The sequence below is a fragment of the Salminus brasiliensis genome, chromosome 9 (genome assembly GCF_030463535.1).
Source record: "Salminus brasiliensis chromosome 9, fSalBra1.hap2, whole genome shotgun sequence".
Classification (NCBI taxonomy): Eukaryota; Metazoa; Chordata; class Actinopteri; order Characiformes; family Bryconidae; genus Salminus; species Salminus brasiliensis.
In genome coordinates, this window is record NC_132886.1 from 5,301,771 (window position 1) to 5,319,435 (window position 17,665).

General features: G+C 45.5%; 2 protein-coding genes across 2 annotated transcripts in view; one reads left to right on the forward strand and one right to left on the reverse strand.

Annotated features, from left to right (window-relative positions):
• Positions 1-6,361: 6,361 nt before the first annotated feature.
• LOC140562225 (macrophage mannose receptor 1-like) overlaps positions 6,362-17,665 on the reverse strand; it is a 25,649-nt gene continuing 14,345 nt past the window's right edge. The window contains exons 4-5 of the mRNA XM_072687691.1: positions 6,495-6,857; positions 6,362-6,407 (exon numbers count right to left, since the gene is read on the reverse strand). Of these exons, the coding sequence (XP_072543792.1) occupies positions 6,376-6,407; positions 6,495-6,857 (395 nt within the window). The 3' untranslated portion in view covers positions 6,362-6,375. The remainder of the gene's footprint in view (positions 6,408-6,494; positions 6,858-17,665) is intronic.
• On the forward strand, positions 9,850-12,415 carry LOC140562890 (uncharacterized). The gene is made up of 3 exons (XM_072688762.1): positions 9,850-10,332; positions 11,031-11,270; positions 11,466-12,415. The coding sequence occupies exons 1-3, from the start codon at positions 9,850-9,852 to the stop codon at positions 12,255-12,257; spliced, it is 1,515 nt and encodes a 504-aa protein (XP_072544863.1). The 3' UTR covers positions 12,258-12,415.

The following is a 17,665-nucleotide window of genomic DNA, read 5'->3' on the forward strand; positions in this document are numbered from 1 at the left end:
TGTTTGGTACAAACACAACTCGTTGTGTTTGGAGGAGAGTGAATGCTGAGTTGCATCCAAAGAACACCATACCAACTGTGAAGCATGGGGGTGGCAACATCATGCTTTGGGGCTGTTTCTCTACTACCTAGGGCCTAGGACGACTGGTCCGTGTACATGAAAGAATGAATAGGGCCATGTATTGTAAGATTTTGAGTGCAAACCTCCTTCCATCAGCAAGGGCATTGAAGATGAAACGTGGCTGGGTCTTTCAGCATGACAATGATCCCAAGCACACTGCCAGGGCAACAAAGGAGTGGCTTCGTAAGAAGCATTTCCAGGTTCTGGAGTGGCCTAGCCAGTCTCCAGATCTCAACCCCATAGAAAACCTTTGGAGGGAGTTGAAAGTCTGTGTTGCCCAGCAACAGCCCCAAAACATCACTGCTCTAGAGGAGATCTGCATGGAGGAATGGGTCAACATACCAGCAACAGTGTGCCAACCGTGTGAAGACTTACAGAAAACGTTTGACCTCTGTTATTGCCAACAAAGGATATATAACAAAGTAATGAAATGAACTTTTGTTATTGACCAAATACTTATTTTCCACCATTATTTGCAAATAAATTCTTTACAAATCAGACAATGTGATTTTCTGAATTTATTTTCTCATTTTGTCTCTCATAGTTGAGGTCTACCTATGATGTCAATTACAGCCTCTGTCATCTTTTTAAGTGGGAGAACTTGCACAATTGGTGACTGACTAAATACTTTTTTTCCCCACTGTATATATTATATTTATATATACATGTGTGTGTATATATACAATAATACATATATATGTATATATATATATATATATATATATATATATATATATATATATATATATATATATATATATATATATATATATATGTGTATATATATATTCACTGAGCGATGCCATCCCTTACAAAAATGTATACTTAGTTCAACTTGAGTAAAGTTTGAGTATATTTCCCAACCATGCTTCATCTAGTAATTATAGTAATATCAGTGTACTAGTAGTATTTTGGAAGGGTACTACATGAATTTAGGGACTAAATTATAGGGAATAAATTTACACTGTGAACTTATAGGTGCTGGTTATATACTTCTAGCCAACTTTTTCCATTTATTAAAGTATATATTTAAGTATATTTCAGAAAAGAATAGTAAACTTATACAACTAGTTTATATCTAAGTAAACAGGTGGGCTTTTATTTTGATAGTCGAATTCTTCAATCCCACATTTTAGTTTATAAAAGTTTACAAATTTATAAATTTTTACTGTATGTTTACTGCAGATTTGTCAGTATAAGCAAAGAACACTTATGTAAAACTTTCACACAACATGTTCATTTATCTGAGGATTCAACAATAATGAATTAAGAGTTGACTGCTGACCTGCAATTAACTCTCACATGAACAGTAACTGGGAGGCTCCTGTGTGAAGAGAAGCCTCAACCTTACCATGACGTCTAGTTCAGCTTCATATTACTGTTTGATACTCTGTTATACATTAATCATGTCATTAATGCCTAATATTGCATGGGTAACATTAATCAATTGAATTGATCTAATTTGCAATGGGAGAATAATAATTTAGATTGAAACTAAAATTAGAATTATTTTCATTTTTGTTCTGATAGTGATGATTAGAAAATACAGAGGTACTGGATTTCCATTGTAAAGGTTTTTCTTACTTCAACTGTGAAAAATGTCTATAAATAAAAAAAAAAATGTTTTATTAGTACTTACCATACTTTATTAGTACTCTACCATGTATTATTTTAATTATGTTTTCTTAATTGTATTATATATTATTTATTGTCTACTCCAGTTGCTCTGTGTCTTTTGTTGTCTTTGTTCTGAGTGATAACTGAGTGAGGACTGAATTCTTTCACTGGTTTTGTGCTTCTGCTTTGAGACTGATTTCCATGAAGTTCCAGAGTAAAATGCAAATGGACATCTGATCAGGTTTAACATCTCCACTGAGGTTTCTGTAGTCTTTCTACATTGTTGTCAAAGGTGTTTTTTTCTCCTGGAAGAACTGATTAACTGCTGTAATGGCTTTCACTGCTAAACCTACAGCTTCCCTCTTTGTGAATGAAGGTAAAAATGAATAATATATTCTAGATGAGCCTCCTTGATTTGACTGCAGCAGCCACAGACACCAGATATTTTACCTCTCGACAGTTGGAACAACTGGATATTTTTATTATGTAAATCAGAGGTCACTGTCCATGCTCCTACCCTCCCAAAGTGTGAAGGATTTGCATTGCAAATAAACTCTGCCGGACAGTGAACCTCCAGCAGGTGAATGATGACCACTGAGAAAAGACTAAAGCCCCGTTCAGACAGTGTTAGTGTTACATGGGGAGGTGGGGTACTGTAATTATTACCAGTTTCTCAGTAATTTAATCCTGTCCGATATAATATAATATTAATATTAATAATGAATTAATTAGGGGCAGTGGGGGCTCAGCAGTTAGAGCGCCGGGATATCGATAACAGGGTTGTGGGTTTGATTCCCGGGCTCGGCAAGCTGCCACTGTTGGGCCCTTGAGCAAGGCCCTTTACCCTCTCTGCTCCCTGGGCGCAGAGTTGGCTGTCCACCGCTCTGGGTGTATGTGTACTCACTGCCCCTAGTTCACTAGTGTGTGTGTTTTTTTGGACCTAGTATGCAAATCAAGTAGCCACTCATATCTCAGTCATTTTTGCTGGAATTACTTATCCTGTGCGAATCGGTCAGATATTAAACAGATGTCCTGCAGTAAAATTACATTACTCCACCTCCCTATGTTCAACTAAACACTGTCTGAATAGACCTTAAGTTAAATAAATTGAGTATGATTAAAAGATTTACACCATCGGTTTCATTTCAGGAAAAATATGAAGCTGTAGAAACACAGTGGCCCTGCTCATCATGGGTAATCTCATCACCAGAAAATGCCTAAAATGCATACGTGTTTACATCTGGCATTCTGAATGCACATTAAGAAGGTGGTAGGCCTCGACTGACTGGCCCTACCCAGTCACACCAAGTAGGTGAAATAGGGCAGGTAAGTGACCTACACGATTTAAACCATTCATTCTGCCGTTTCTTATATCTTATGGGAAATAGCCATTTACCAGTATCAGATCCTGCAGTATTGAGACTGTGTCTGTCCCCCACATAGACTGTAATCATAGATGTATGAAAATCAATTTTAACAACCTGATTAGAATCCATTCAACCTGTTTTCCAAGTCTCAAAACCTCCCACATTACATTTGGGCTGTTAAATGTATGACCTCTAGCACCTGAAACAATCATTGTCAATGACATTATTACTGACAACCACCTTAGTTCACTATGTCACACCTGCTGCACTCATGCAGTCCCAGACCATGGCATTCACACCACCATGCTTGACTGTAGGCATAACACACTTATCTTTGTACTCCTCACCTAATTGCTGCCACACATGCTTTGACCATCTGAACCAAACAAATTAATATTGGTCTCATCAGACCCTAGGACATGGTCCCAGTAACCCATGTCCTTTGTTGACGTGTCTTCAGCAAACTGTTTGCGGGCTTTCTTGTGTACAGACTTCAGAATAGGCTTCCTTTTGCGGCGACTGTCATGCAGACCACTTTGATGTAGTGTGCGGCGTATGGTCTGAGCACTGACAGGCTGATCCCCCACCTCTTCAATCTCTGCAGCAATGATGAGATCTGAGATGAATCTTTCAAAGACAGCAGTTGGATGTGACACTGAGCACGTGCACTTAGCTTCTTTGGATGACCAACGTGAGGTCTGTTCTGAGTGGACCCTGCTCTTTTAAAACGCTGGATGATCTTGGCCACTGTGCTGCAGTTCAGTTTCAGGGTGTTGTTATCTTCTTGTAGCCTTGGCCATCTTCATGTAGCACAACAATTCGTCTTTTAAGATCCTCAGAGAGTTCTTTGCCATGAGGTGCCATGTTGTATGAGAGAGTGTGAGAGCTGTACTACAAAATTGAACACACCTGCTCCTTATGCACCCCAAAGACCTAGTAACACTAACGAGTCACATGACATTTTGGAGGGAAAATGACAAGCAGTGCTCAATTTGGACATATAGGGGTGTAGTCTGTGGTTGGTGTGGCGCAACAGGCAACACCACTACCTGCTGATCCACTGATCTACCACGCCATGTGGGAGACTGGGGGTTCGATTCCCGAGCTGGGTGATTGTGCTGCGCTACACCAATAAGAGTCCTTGGGCAAGACTCCTAACACTACACTGGCCCACCTCTGTAATACCAGTAACCTTGTAAGTCGCTCTGGATAAGAGCGTCAGCTAAATGCCATAAATGTAAATGTAAATGTAGTCTCTTAGGGGAGTACTCACTTTCATTGCCGGTGGTTTAGACATTAATGGCTGGATATTGAGTTATTTTGAAGGAAGAATAAATTTATAATATATATATATAATATAAGCTGCACACAGACTACTTTTCAGTGTTGTCCCATGAAAAGATATACTTAAATATGTGCAGAAATGTGAGGGGTGTACTCACTTTTGTGATACATTGTATATAAGAGATATAAGAGCAAACATTAACTGAATGTAAACACCACATATCAAATCTTATGAGATAACAGTGTATTTTAGAGGTGGGCTGGCCTGTGCTGGGGGGGCAGCATCTATCAAAACATGCTCTTTTACCTGAACAATATTAAAATAATTTACCCTCTCAAGACCCCGTACAGTCACTGGGGGGCTCATGTGATAACAGAAGCTGATACACTACAGAGAATCTCAGGCTTTGAGAGGCTAATAAAAAAGAGGCTAATAGCTAAATCACTTTAGCTATTAGCCTCTGGTCTTTAGTCTTATAGCATCTGGTCTTATAAGAAATTTTTGATCCTTAAAGAAACCAGGTTTTCCTGCAAGCTGAAACAGTCTGGTGGTTTTATTAAAATGCAGTGCTGTACCTCTGGAGTTAAGGATTTCTTTGCTTCACTGCAAATGTACACTATATGTCCAAATGATTGTGAACACTCCTTTAAACTAAGGCATTCGGCTGTTTGGCATTGCATTGTTGCAGACACAGATGTGCATATGCACACACAGCTTGTCTAGTCCATTTAGAGAAGCATTGCCAACAAAATAGGACTCTCTGGAGCAGGTAAACATCAATCTATTGGCACAATGCCTAATGGCAGCATTGAAATGTGGAGTATTGGAGCTGTGTTGTCTGGAATGATGATGCTCCAGACAGTTTTTGGGACAAGTTGGAGTGCTATTGTGGAAATGCCCCAAAATAGAAAGCCTTCCCAGGACAGTACAGACAGTTACTCATACAAAAGCAGGCGTAACAAGCGGAGCTCAGACAAAGGAATACGACCCATTTGGCAGGTTTATTAAGTAAAAAACAATCAACAGAAAACAGGGAAAAATGCTGAAAGTTCAAAAAATGTTCAAAAGGGAACAAAAGGCAAAAACTATTCTAAAACAAGAAGACCCAGAAGTCCTTGAAAGTCCACAGGATTACCTTAACAGTTTGCTCCCAAAACCCACAAAGATAACATCTGTTAATGCTCCACAAAACTTAGATTCTGGCAACGCCAACCCCTGGTGGCCGGAATGTGTAGTGTGCTGGGGCAGATCCCTCTGAGAAGCAGGATAAACTCATTTTAATACCCTTGAGTTCAGAGGAAACAGTAAATGGACAGGTGTCCCAATATTTGGTCTTTTGTTCCACTGAATAAGAGATAAATTACGTGAAATAAGTTCATCCTGGATCTCCCCCTTCTGGATGTTCATATGCATATGCAGACAATTTTCTATTGTACTCTTCAAGCTCTTTTATCAAATACACAACAGACCTTTCTTATATACTTCGTCTAGACAGTCTAGACAGTCCAAACAGGTAAAAAAATTAGCCTAAGGGTGAAATGTAAAGCTTTCAGTCACACATGAATTCTTCAGCTAGAAATGATCTGACTACAAATGAGCAAGCCAATCACCAGAGCACTGCTTCAGAAACTGTAGCGAGTGTAAAACGTGGTGTATTCAGTGTACTGCATGACTATATTCTGACCTTTAAACTTTCTGAACCTCCTTCAAGAGGAAAGAGGCTCTATAAGAGAGAGAATGCTGGGTGAGAGCAGTCTGACATTTAATATATTTGACAGAGACTAGACTTCTAATTTCAATATAATAAGTGGATTACAGATGCACTTATGGGCACAAAGGCTTATGGGTAAGCAAATGAACCATAGATGCAAGCACATAGTCCAGACACCACAATAATTAGAGAAACCTAACAGCAAAAGCTTGATGAGACAGTAGTGAAATGGAAGTCTGCACTAATGTGAAGTACAGTGAGCAGATCCAGTTACATTAGTGTGGGGCCTGAATCCTTTCCCAGAGATCTGAAAAGAAAGAAACGAGATTAAGAACTTGTTCCGTTTGTAAACTCACATCTGTCCAACAGGAAATTAGAAGAGTCCTGGTCTCACCCTGAGAGGCAGTGCAGATGAAGTTGAGAGTCTGGGTCTCTGGCAGACTGACCCACTGCTTACTTCCAGACTGCACTGCTCCTGATCTTTCTCCTCCACTGCAGTCTTCCACTCCAGTCCCGTTCCCTGGAGCCCAGTTCTGGTAGCAGATAGTCGACCCACTCACCCAGAACCACAATCCCTGAGCACAGATGTGACGCAGACCCACCCACACATTAGCAGTGGAGGCAGTTTTACTAACAAACTCCACCCATTGCTGGATTCCCTCAGTGTGAACAGAGACCAGGTCCACATGCTTCTCTCTGCAGTATCTCAGAGCTTCCCACCATGTCTTGTTCTCTTTAATCAGGATGAGTGCAGAGTCTTGATGTGAAAGAGAACAGAGGTTTTATCAGTTAGGATTTACTGTAGCTACTTTTACATTATAAGAAGAACTGACCCATTCGAGTACAGCCCTATGTTTCCTTTATCTTTTAAATGTGGCTTAAATCCACCATTAGTCTGAATACTAAGTAAATTCTTATCCCCACTCCTTAATTGTTGCTTATGCTGAAAGAATCAACACTTCACCCAGGACCATCATGCAGCAAACCATAAACAGTAAAAACTTCAAACAGTAAAACTCTAAACAGTAAAACTCTAAACCTTTTGAACTGAAAAATCTCACTTGTTTAATTTTATTTTGGGACGGGTCAAGATGGCAGTTATTTTAGCAGGAGGAAAAGGCTGGACTCCTGCAGGATTGTGGAGATGTATTGATTTTTAAAAGGTTGCTAAAGGAAAGGATAAAGCTTGATTTTAGGTTTTCTAACATCATGAGGAATCATGACGGGTTTGAGAGTGTGGGCCGATGGAGGAGCTCTGTGTAAAATCACGGCTGAGAGTTTGGTGTTTGCTGACATGTTAAAGTGAGGAAGCCTGTTTTTATGCATGTGATGGTTTGTTTGACCTGATACTGTGAATTAAGTCCAGCTAAAACTCATTCTTGGACACACGATTAAACTCGTACCGGAGCTGAGGTGCTCTGTGGAGGACTGTGTGCTGGCTGGGGGAGGAGGTGGAGTGCAGCAGTGTGCTGCCAGTATGAATAAAGTGGTTGTGATCTTTCTGGACAGCGTTGAGAAAGCGAACACTGTAGTTCAGACCGGCGTCGTGATTCAGGGAACTCTGACGCCTGTCAAGCCCCTCGATCATCCCACTAAGAAAGTAATTTTATCAAACGTCCTGCCCTTCATGACCGACGAGGTGTTAATCACAGTACTGTCTCGTTTTGGTCAGGTCATGTTCCCTGTGAATATGATCCATTTTGGTGGAAAAACTCTAATTATGCGCACCAATGTTTTCTGCTATAGGCGGCAAGTGTACATGGTGCTGAAGAACGGAGCTGCAGATCTCAACGTGAGCTTTAAGTTCAGAATTGACGGCTTTGACTATGTAGTTTATGGTACCACTGATCACATGAAGTGTTTTGGGTGTGGACAGGAGGGCCATTTAAGGCGTTCCTGCCCTTTTGAGGTGGGTGAAGGTACGTCGAGAGCTACGAGCTCTTTAGCTTCTGAAGGTGGAGGACACCTATCTGGTATAGATGCAGGGGTGGTGCCTGAACCTGCTGTGGCTGGGAGGTCTAGAGGGGAGATTGAGTCTGGTGGTGCTCAACCTAGGGCTGATGCCCTAGCAGTTCCAGAAGGAACTGCTGTGTTAGTTAGTCAGGTGCAGCCTGAGGCGGGGGGTGCAGTAGCTGGGCAAGGTTAGTAACGTTAGTCCGGTGAGTTCTGGCTCGAATTCTGATCCCACTGGAACTGTGGGTGCTGCTGGTCAGGGTGAAGAGGTTGCTGCGGCTAGTTTGGTGGAGGGAGATGGCATGGACACCAAGGCTGTAGCTGAAGAAACCCTTTTTAGGGTGCCATGAAAAAGAAAATTGAAGCGGGCTAGAACTGGGCAAAGGTCTGGGAGGACACAGGGAGCTCCCAGGGGTCAGAAACGCAAAGAAGCATTGGGTGAAGATTCTGGTACTTTGGAGGACTATGACCGTGATATGTCATGAGTTAGAAAGTCAGCCGAACTCCTGTGATGCTTACACCTTTGGGAAGATCAGACTGTTCCTCAGCAAGGCTAAAAATGTGAAGGGTGTCACGGTGGACGATTACTTTCCCGACCGAAAGTTGTTTATACAGTACAATCAGCCCGTGCATTAATGAGGAATGAAGGTGAAAAGCAGTTCAATCTGCACAAGGTTTACAGGCTGAAAAACTGTTACTAAAGTTGAAATTGGAGCTCAACGATGATGATGACGGCTTTGAGACATCCTAGTTTTGTGTTTCTCACCCTGTTGTGTCTCATGCCGTAGCCTTTACTATCTCTTCTCATGAGTAACATAAGAGTGGGATCTTTAAACCTAAATGGGGCACGAGACGGGAAAAAAGAGCAATGATCTATGATTTAATGAAGAGAAAGAGTCTTGATATCTTGTTTCAGTGATCCTGCCAGTGAGGTTAACTGAAGGACAGAATGGGACAGGGAGATTTTTGGCCATTTGGGCTCAGCTACTGGGGGAGTGGCTATTATGTTTGCCAAAAACTTTCTTCCGATGTCCTTTGAGGTGGTGCAGGTGGTGCAGGTACTTGGTGGTTTGTGCCAAATATGAGAAGTTTAAGATAGTTTTGTTTAATGTATATGCTCCTACTGTAGGCCTCGACAGGGTTTTTTTTCCTGAATACTGTTTATACGGCTCTGCAGAACCTTTGTTCTGAGGATTTTTTGTTTTTGGGAAGGGATGATGCACTAGATAGGAACCATACAGAACCTCATACTGCATCTCAGCGTGTTCTGCGGGAGTCCTTAAACACCAACAGTTTGTGTGATGTGTGGAGGGTTCTGAATCAGACCCTTAGGCAGTATACCTGGGCTAAGGTGAGAGACGGTTTTGTGTCTCTGGCTAGATTGGACCGGTTTTATTGTTTTAAGCATCACCTTAATGTTTTTAACAGCTGTGATATCACGCCCGTTGGTTTTTCAGATCATAGCTTGGTTCTGTGGTTTTTGTTTTTATTGCCAACTTTAAACCCAAGAGTGCCTACTGGCATTTTAACGTTTCTTTGTTGTCTGAATGGTGGGATTGTGGAAAGGTGAACATAAGACAGCTCTGTCAACAATACACTTTCAGTGTTTCCAGGTACATCACTCAGTCAGTGAGATCACTTCAGGCTGAAATTATTGACCTGCAACAACTGCTGGAGTCTACTGGAGATCGGAGTCGAGCTGCGTTCCTGGGGTCAAAAACATCTGCCCTTAAGGACCTGTTGGGTGTCAGGGCGCAGGGGCTTTGGTCCGATCGCGTTTTCAGACTCTAACGCAGATGGATGCCCCATCTCAGTTTTTCTTTGGCCTGGAGAGAAAAAATGTCGAGAGCCGTTTCATTCACGCCCTGCGCTCCGAAGATGGACGGGATCTGACCGAGCCCGCTGAGATCCGGAAACGGGCTGTACGGTTCTATACTGAATTGTACAAAAGTGAGTACAAGCATGCTGCTGGGCTGGATGATGCCTTCTATGCTGGGATGCCCAAGCTCTCCAGGAGCTTTAGTGTGGCTCTTGAAAGACCGCTAGGGATTAATGAGCTTTATGCAGCACTACAGGGCATGAAAGGTGGGACCACCCCAGGTATAGACGGCCTACCCGTGGAGTTCTATAAGGCTTTCTGGACTGAGCTTGGTGCGGAACTGTCAGCGGTTCTTAATGAGAGCCTGATAGAGGGCTGTTTACCCTTGAGCTGCAGACGGGCAGATATCACCTTGTTGCCTAAGAAAGGTAACTTACAGGTGATCAAGAACTGGAGACCGGTAAGCCTCCTGTACATAGATCTCAAGGTGTTTTCGAAGAGCCTGGCCAATAGGACAATGTGATGGGGCAGGTCATAAACCATGACCAGACCTACTGTGTGCCTGGCAGATCCATCAGGGTCAATGTTCTCCTGGTGCGTGATTTTTGGACGATTTTTGGACGATTTTTGGACGTTCTTCGCAAACTATTCACCATCTTCTCCTCTCTCCTCAACCCTCCTACTCCCCCACCTCCCACTACCCTGTCTGCAGATGATTTTGTCTCCTTCTTTGAAGAAAAGGTTGACAAGATCCGCCGATCCTTCCCCCCTGCCTCTACCCCCCTCTCTAGACACTGCCCTCCTCCCTCTTCTCTGACTTGCTTCTCTCCTCTTTCCACAGATGACCTCCTACATCTTCTCACCTCCAATAATCCTACCACCTGTCCACTAGACCCTATTCCATCCCCTCTGTTCCAAACCATCGCTCCAAACCTCCTCCCCTTCATCTCCTCTATCATAAACAGCTCTTTGTCATCAGGTCAGGTACCATCGGCCTTCAAGTCTGCCAGAGTCGTGCCCATCCTAAAGAAACCAACTCTAGACAGCTTGGACATCGGCAACTACAGACCTATCTCTCTTCTCTCTTTCCTCTCAAAGATTCTCGAACGTTCTGTCTACAACCAACTATCTCTCTTTCTCACGCTGAACAATCTTCAGGACCCCCACCAGTCTGGCTTCAAAGCTGCACACTCTACTGAAACTGCTCTCATTGCAGTTACAGAGAAGCTCCATGCAGCTAAAGCTGCCAGACTGTCCTCGGTTCTGATCCTTCTTGACCTCTCCGCAGCTTTTGACACAGTGGACCACAAGATCCTCCTGTCTATCCTTGCCGGTCTTGGAATTACCGGCTCTGCATGGCAATGGTTCGCATCATACCTGCAGGGACGCTCATACCAGGTAACGTGGCAGGGCGACACGTCCGCTCCTTGTAGTCTCTCCACTGGCGTTCCACAAGGCTCAGTTCTTGGTCCTCTTCTTTTCTCACTGTACACTCACTCTCTTGGTAAAGTGATATCCTCCCATGGATTCTCTTACCACTGTTACGCCGACGACACTCAACTCATGCTCTCTTTCCCACCGTCTGACACACAGGTCTCCACCCGTATCTCAGCATGCCTCGCCGACGTCTCGTCTTGGATGGCGGCTCACCACCTCAAACTCAACCCCAGCAAGACGGAGCTGCTGTACATCCCGGGAACTGCTGGACCAAGAAACGATCTTGCCATCACCTTCGAGAACTCACTGGTCACTCCCTCTACTGAAGCCCGCAGCCGTGGTGTAGTGATGGATGATCAGTTATCGTTCTCAAGTCATGTTGCAAACGTAACTCGGTCCTGCAGATTTCTTCTGTACAACATCCGGAGAATTCGACCCTTCCTCTCTAGAGAGGCCACCCAGGTGCTTGTTCAGTCTCTCGTCACTTCCAGACTTGACTACTGCAACTCTCTTCTGGCTGGTCTCCCTCTGCGCGCCATCAGGCCCCTGCAACTCATCCAGAATGCAGCGGCACGGGTCGTCTTCAATGTCCCTAAATTCAGCCATGTCACTCCACTGCTGCGTTCTCTCCACTGGCTTCCTGTAGCTGCCCGCATCAGATTTAAAACCCTGACGCTGGCCTACAAAGCCAAGAACGGACCAGCCCCTCCGTATCTAATGGCAATGGTCAAAAGCCGATCCGCACCAAGAGCCCTTCGAGCTTCAAGTACGGCTCGGCTCGACCCACCATCCCTCAAAATCCGCGGAAGACAAGCGTCCAGGCTTTTTTCTGTCCTGGCACCAAAGTGGTGGAACGAGCTGCCCCTGGATGTCCGAACGGCCGAGTCGCTCGCTGTCTTCAAACGCAGACTGAAGACCCACCTCTTCAGAGAGTACTTGGACGAATAGTTCTATGGTCGCCTTATTGTATTGTGTTTAGCAATGTCTAAGCTTGGAGGTATCTTTTGTATTAGTCTATTCTAACTAGCTGAGGTTTTCTTGGGTAAATAGCAAAGCACTTTGTAAGTCGCTCTGGATAAGAGCGTCTGCTAAATGCCGTAAATGTAAATGTAAATGCAAGGATTTGTGGGCTTGACTTTGGTCTTATCTCCATAGACCAAGAAAAGGCTTTTGACAAAGTTGAGCACCAGTATTTGTGACAGACCTTAGAAGTGCTGGGTTTTGGGCTGAATTTTCTTAACATGGTTAAAGTGCTGTATCAGGATGTTGAAAGTGTATTGAAGATTAACGGGGGTCTGAGTGCACCATTCAAAGCATGCCGTGGCATACACCAGGGGTGTGCTCTGTCTGGAATGCTTTACTCCTTGGCCATTGAACCACTACTTCATAAACTTGGCTCTACTCTTGTTGGTCTGGATTTGGGACAGGATGGGCATCCTAGGCTTCAGCTTTCTGCTTATGCAGATGACATTGTAATAATGGTGAGTGGACAGTCAGATGTTGACTATTTGGTAGCTACTGTTTGGGATTTTGGGTGTTTATCTGCAGCTAAAGTAAACTGGGAAAAGAGTGAAGCTTTGGCAGTGGGGCCGTGGTCTGAGGGCTTGCTGCAGCTACCAGCTAACATGGCCTGGAAAAGAGGGGGGCTGAAATACTTGGGTGTGTTTTTGGGGGACGACTTATTCACCTTCACAGCAGAATGGCAGCTTTTCGTCTGGAGTTCCTGCAGAAATACCTGACTGGTGATACAGATTTGGTGTGGAGGGAAGTGGCTAGTAGTATTTTGCACACTGTTGATGGACTGGGGCTGGATACAGCACTATTTTTTCTATGGATCATAGACAGCTGCATTTGAATGGATTACCCCTTTTTTACCATGGACTTTTTAAGTTTTGGACTCTCTTCAAGCACCACCGACTGGAGCAGACCTCTCTCTACTGGCTGTTGGAGGAGCCCTTGATTAAAGGAGCTCAGCTAGATGTGTTGGCTGATGGGGCACTGGGTCTCACGCACAGACTCTGTGCCTCGAGAACAGTAAAACTGAGGAACTTTGTGGATGTGGCCGGGCCTAGATAATGTTCATGATGTTGCCTCTTTGTTGGGGCAGTGGTCTGTTCGGCAGGCCAAGATCATACTGGACTTATGGAGTAGCAGGTTGTCACTGGAGGACAAGTATTTTGCAGGCGTATGGCAATGGAGGCTTGACACCAAATAGAAAGGACCCTTTTCCGAAGACTGGTCTCACACCTGATCTGGACGGTGTGTCGGGTCCTTTATTGACTTCTGATTGGCAGAACTTGGATCTCCACACTGTGTCAGCCCAGGCTTTGTATAAATTCTGTTTTTAAATAATAATAGGTTTTAAATAAGTCAGTGTTCAATGGAAGACCGGACACTGTGTGGAGGAGCAAGTTTGGGATGGGTTTGGACAAACGTCCAGTGTGGAGGGTGCTGTATAAGCCCCCTCTGACGAAAAGGACTGGGGATCTCCAGTGGCGAATTCTGCATGGTGTGTTGGCTGTTAATGCTTTTGTCTCAATTATCAGTCCTGAGGTCAGTAATGCTTGTGTCTTCTGTGGGCTCAGAGAGACGGTTTTTCATTGCTTTTTAGAATGTCAGACTTAAACCCCTTTTTGATACGCTTCGTTCTATCTTTCAGAGAGGTGGGGTCAATTTTACCCCTGAGATTTTTATATTTGGGGCTGGATACAGCCAGAAGGAGCGGGTTAAGTGGCAGCTGCTGAATTTTTTGATTGGCCAGGCAAAATTGGCTGTGTATATTTCTAGAAAGAACAGAATGGAGGTCAGGAGGTCTTGCCTTTGTTCCTGGCTCTGGTGGAGTCCAGGATCCGTTTTGATTTTGGTTTCCATGAGCTCATGACTACCATGGAGGTTTTTGAAGTGGAATGGTTTGCCATTTCTTTAATTCTTCTAAATCTTTTTCATTACTTTTCTCTTACCTAATCGTTCTGGTATTTTACTGGGTTATTAGTGTTTTGTCTTGGTTATTTGTTGCTTTTTTGGGGTTTGGGGGAATTGTTTAGGGTCTTGGTTGGATCTGGGCCAGTGGCCTGGCCACTCTGTGGCGGGCGGACATGGCATCCCAATCTGGCGGTGAGGCGCAAACTGCGCCACGGGTTCAGGTGTGTGCCTGATGGCGGTGCGAGCGTTGAGGACGCGCTGCTCGCGGTGGGGGAGTAGGTAGGCTGTGAGAACATCTACTCTGCTTCGCGGATGAATAAAGCGGTGGTGGTGTTTTTAAAGAAGGAGGCTTTAGTGGGGAGGTTATTGAGAGTGGGGTTTGGGTGAAGGGAGTGATGGTGCCTGTATCCCCGCTCGCGGCGCCAGCTACGAGGGTGGTGGTGTCTAACGTGCCCCCCTTCATCGATCATGAGGTGATTGAGAGGGAGCTAGTTCGGTTTGGGAAGCTGGCTAGCTCGATGAAGATGATCCCTCTCGGGTGTAAGACCGCCGCTGTGAGACACGTCCTCTCGTTCCGCAGGCAGGTGTTTATGTTTCTACACAACCCTGACCAGACGCTGGACCTCACGCTGTGGGTGAAGCACGGCGACAGCTCGTATGTGGTGTTTGCTACTACGGGCAGCTTGCGGTGTTTTGAGTGTGGGGACGTGGGGCATAAAAGGTTTGTTTGTCCGCACAGAGCAGCACGACGAGCCGGCTTCTGAACCGGCACCGGATCCTGTGGGGGAGGGAGTGGCGGCGCGCGGCGGGTCTGACTCTCAGGTGAGCGAGGCGGCAGGAGGGGTACGGGAGGCCGCTGAGGCTGGGCCTGGTGAAGGTGTGTGTACTGTTCAGCCAGCGGACCATTGGTGGTAGAGATGCAGGTAGATGTGTGTGCAGGTGTAGCTGAGCAGGCGGGGAGTGCTGAAGGTGGGGGTGTGGGGGTAGTGGAGGAGGCTGCAGGCCCTTCTGGGGTTGTTTGGACCGTCTTTATCTACTGAATGACCACACTAATAGTTTGCTTACAGCCTCAATACTTCCTGTAGGTTTTTCTGACCATCATTTTGTGTTGATCCAGTTGTCTACTGTGTACAGGCAGCACGGAGCGGCCTACTGGAAGTTTAATGTGCAGCTCTTGCAGGATGCTGCTTTTTGCTCTGCTTTTCAGCAGTTTTGGGAAATGTGGCGGTTCAGGAAAGGGGACTATGATTCCCTCAGACAGTGGTGGGATGTGGGGAAAGCTCACATTAGACTGTACTGCCAACAGTATACAGCTCTAGCCACTGTGGAAAGGAGGAGGGTTCTTTCTGACCTTGAAGCCAACATTAAGCATGTTGAAGAACAGTTAGTGGGTCAGAACCCTGATGCTGGATTGCAGGCTGACCTGGCGGCGCTGCGCAGGGACCTGGGAACCTTTCTGCAAGAGAAAGCGAAGGGTGCACTTGTGAGAGCTCGTTTTAAACTGCTGAATGAAATGGATGCCCCTACGTCCTTCTTTTTTGGGTTAGAGAAACACTGTAACCAACCCAAACAGATGCATGGATTATATCTGTCTGATGGGAGACTAACTTCCCATGTGGGGGAAATGCGGGAGAGGGAGGTGGATTTTTATTCTGCATTGTTTACAGCTGATCCGTGTGACACTGCATGCGTGGACTCCATGCTGTTAGATCTGCCCAAGTTGTCCTTGGATCAGAAGTGTAGTCTGGATCAACCGATCTCACTACATGAACTTCACACCGCAGCGCTCCAGATGGCGGATGGCCGATCCCCAGGGGTGGATGGACTGCCAGTTGAGTTTTATAAAGCATTCTGGGATTTGGTTGGTTCTGACTTATATGAAATGCTGTGTGAATGCATTGTGCAGGGGGAACTGCCTCTGAGCTGCCGTAGGGCGGTTCTGTCCCTTCTCCCAAAAAAGGGAGATTTGTGTGACATTAAAAACTGGCGTCCAGTAGCCCTTCTATGCTGTGATTACAAAATCTGTATTCCAATGTTTATTGTCTGATTAAGGTAGGAGGGGGATTGAGCCGGCCTGTCTCGGTCAGGCGAGGGATTAGACAGGGATGCCCCTTATCGGGTCAGCTCTATTCCTTGGCCATTGAACCTTTACTGCTACGATTGAGGAAGACAGTGCAAGGAGTCGCAGTCTCAGGATGGGGTGGCCTTTCGGCCTTTTCTGTATCAGCTTATGCTGATGATGTCACTGTGATCGTAAAGGATGAAAGGGATATCCAACAACTGCAGGAAGGTCTTAGTTGTTACGAGAAGGCATCATCTGGTAAAGTGAACGGGAAAAAGTGTGAAGCCTTGTGGTGTGGACGGGGCAGTACTCCCCCTAACCTACCTGGGGGCCTAGTGTGGGGTACACGTAGGTTAAAGGTCCTGGGAGTCTACCTGGGTGTGGGAGAGGCAGTCATGCTGAATTGGGAGGGTGTTTTACAGCAGACTGTTCAAAAGCTGGACAAGTGGAAGTGGCTGCTCCATCACGTGTCATACCGAGGTAGGGTGTTGATCATCAACAACCTCGTGGCATCCACGCTGTGGCACCGACTGAAGGTTTTAAATGCTCCACCTGGTCTGCTGACTGAGGTCCAGAGAAAGATGGTAGACTTTTTTTGGACTGGATGTCACTGGACGAAGGCTGCAGTGCTCTATTTACCCACTCATGAGGGCGGGCACGGTCTGGTAGACCTTGAAAGTAGAGCTGTGGCTTTCAGGCTAAAGGCTGCACAGAGGCTGCTTTACCATGATGATGTAGAATGGAGGGAGCCTGCATGTGCTCTGCTGAGGAGAACTGGGGGTAGGGGGCTGGACCTCCAGTTGTTCCTCATGAACTTGGAAGGATTGCACCTTGCTGGAGTCTCAAACTTTTATGCTGCAGTTTTAAAGGCCTGGAGACTGTTCAGATTTTCTCGGGATGGAGGACTGGGAGTAGGCCCCTGGATGCGGGAGGAACCCATCTTTCAGAACCCTGAGATAAGGCTGGGCATAGATCCATCGCAGAGTCTGAGGAACTGCTTCATGTCAGCGGGGGTCAGTAAGTTGGGCCACATGCTGATTCCAGGTAACGGCGGATGGAAGACACCACAGCTCTTGTCTCAGCAGACTGGTGTAAAGTCATTGCGGCTGCTGGAAAGGTTTGTGACCCAGTTACAGCAGGCACTTCCACCAGCGGCCAGAGGAATATTGGACCAACTGCCGAGCGAGGAGCGTCCTCCCTTTCCATGGTTACAAGTGACTGCGGCTGTTGGTGACTGGCAGGAGGGAAGGGGTAACCTCCTGACCTTTTCCTCTCCAGGCCTGGGTGAGTTCTCAACTATCAGTAGCAAGGCACTGTATGGAATGGCCGTGAAGATGCAGAATTTTCGTGCCTTGAGGGAGGTAAGAGAGCA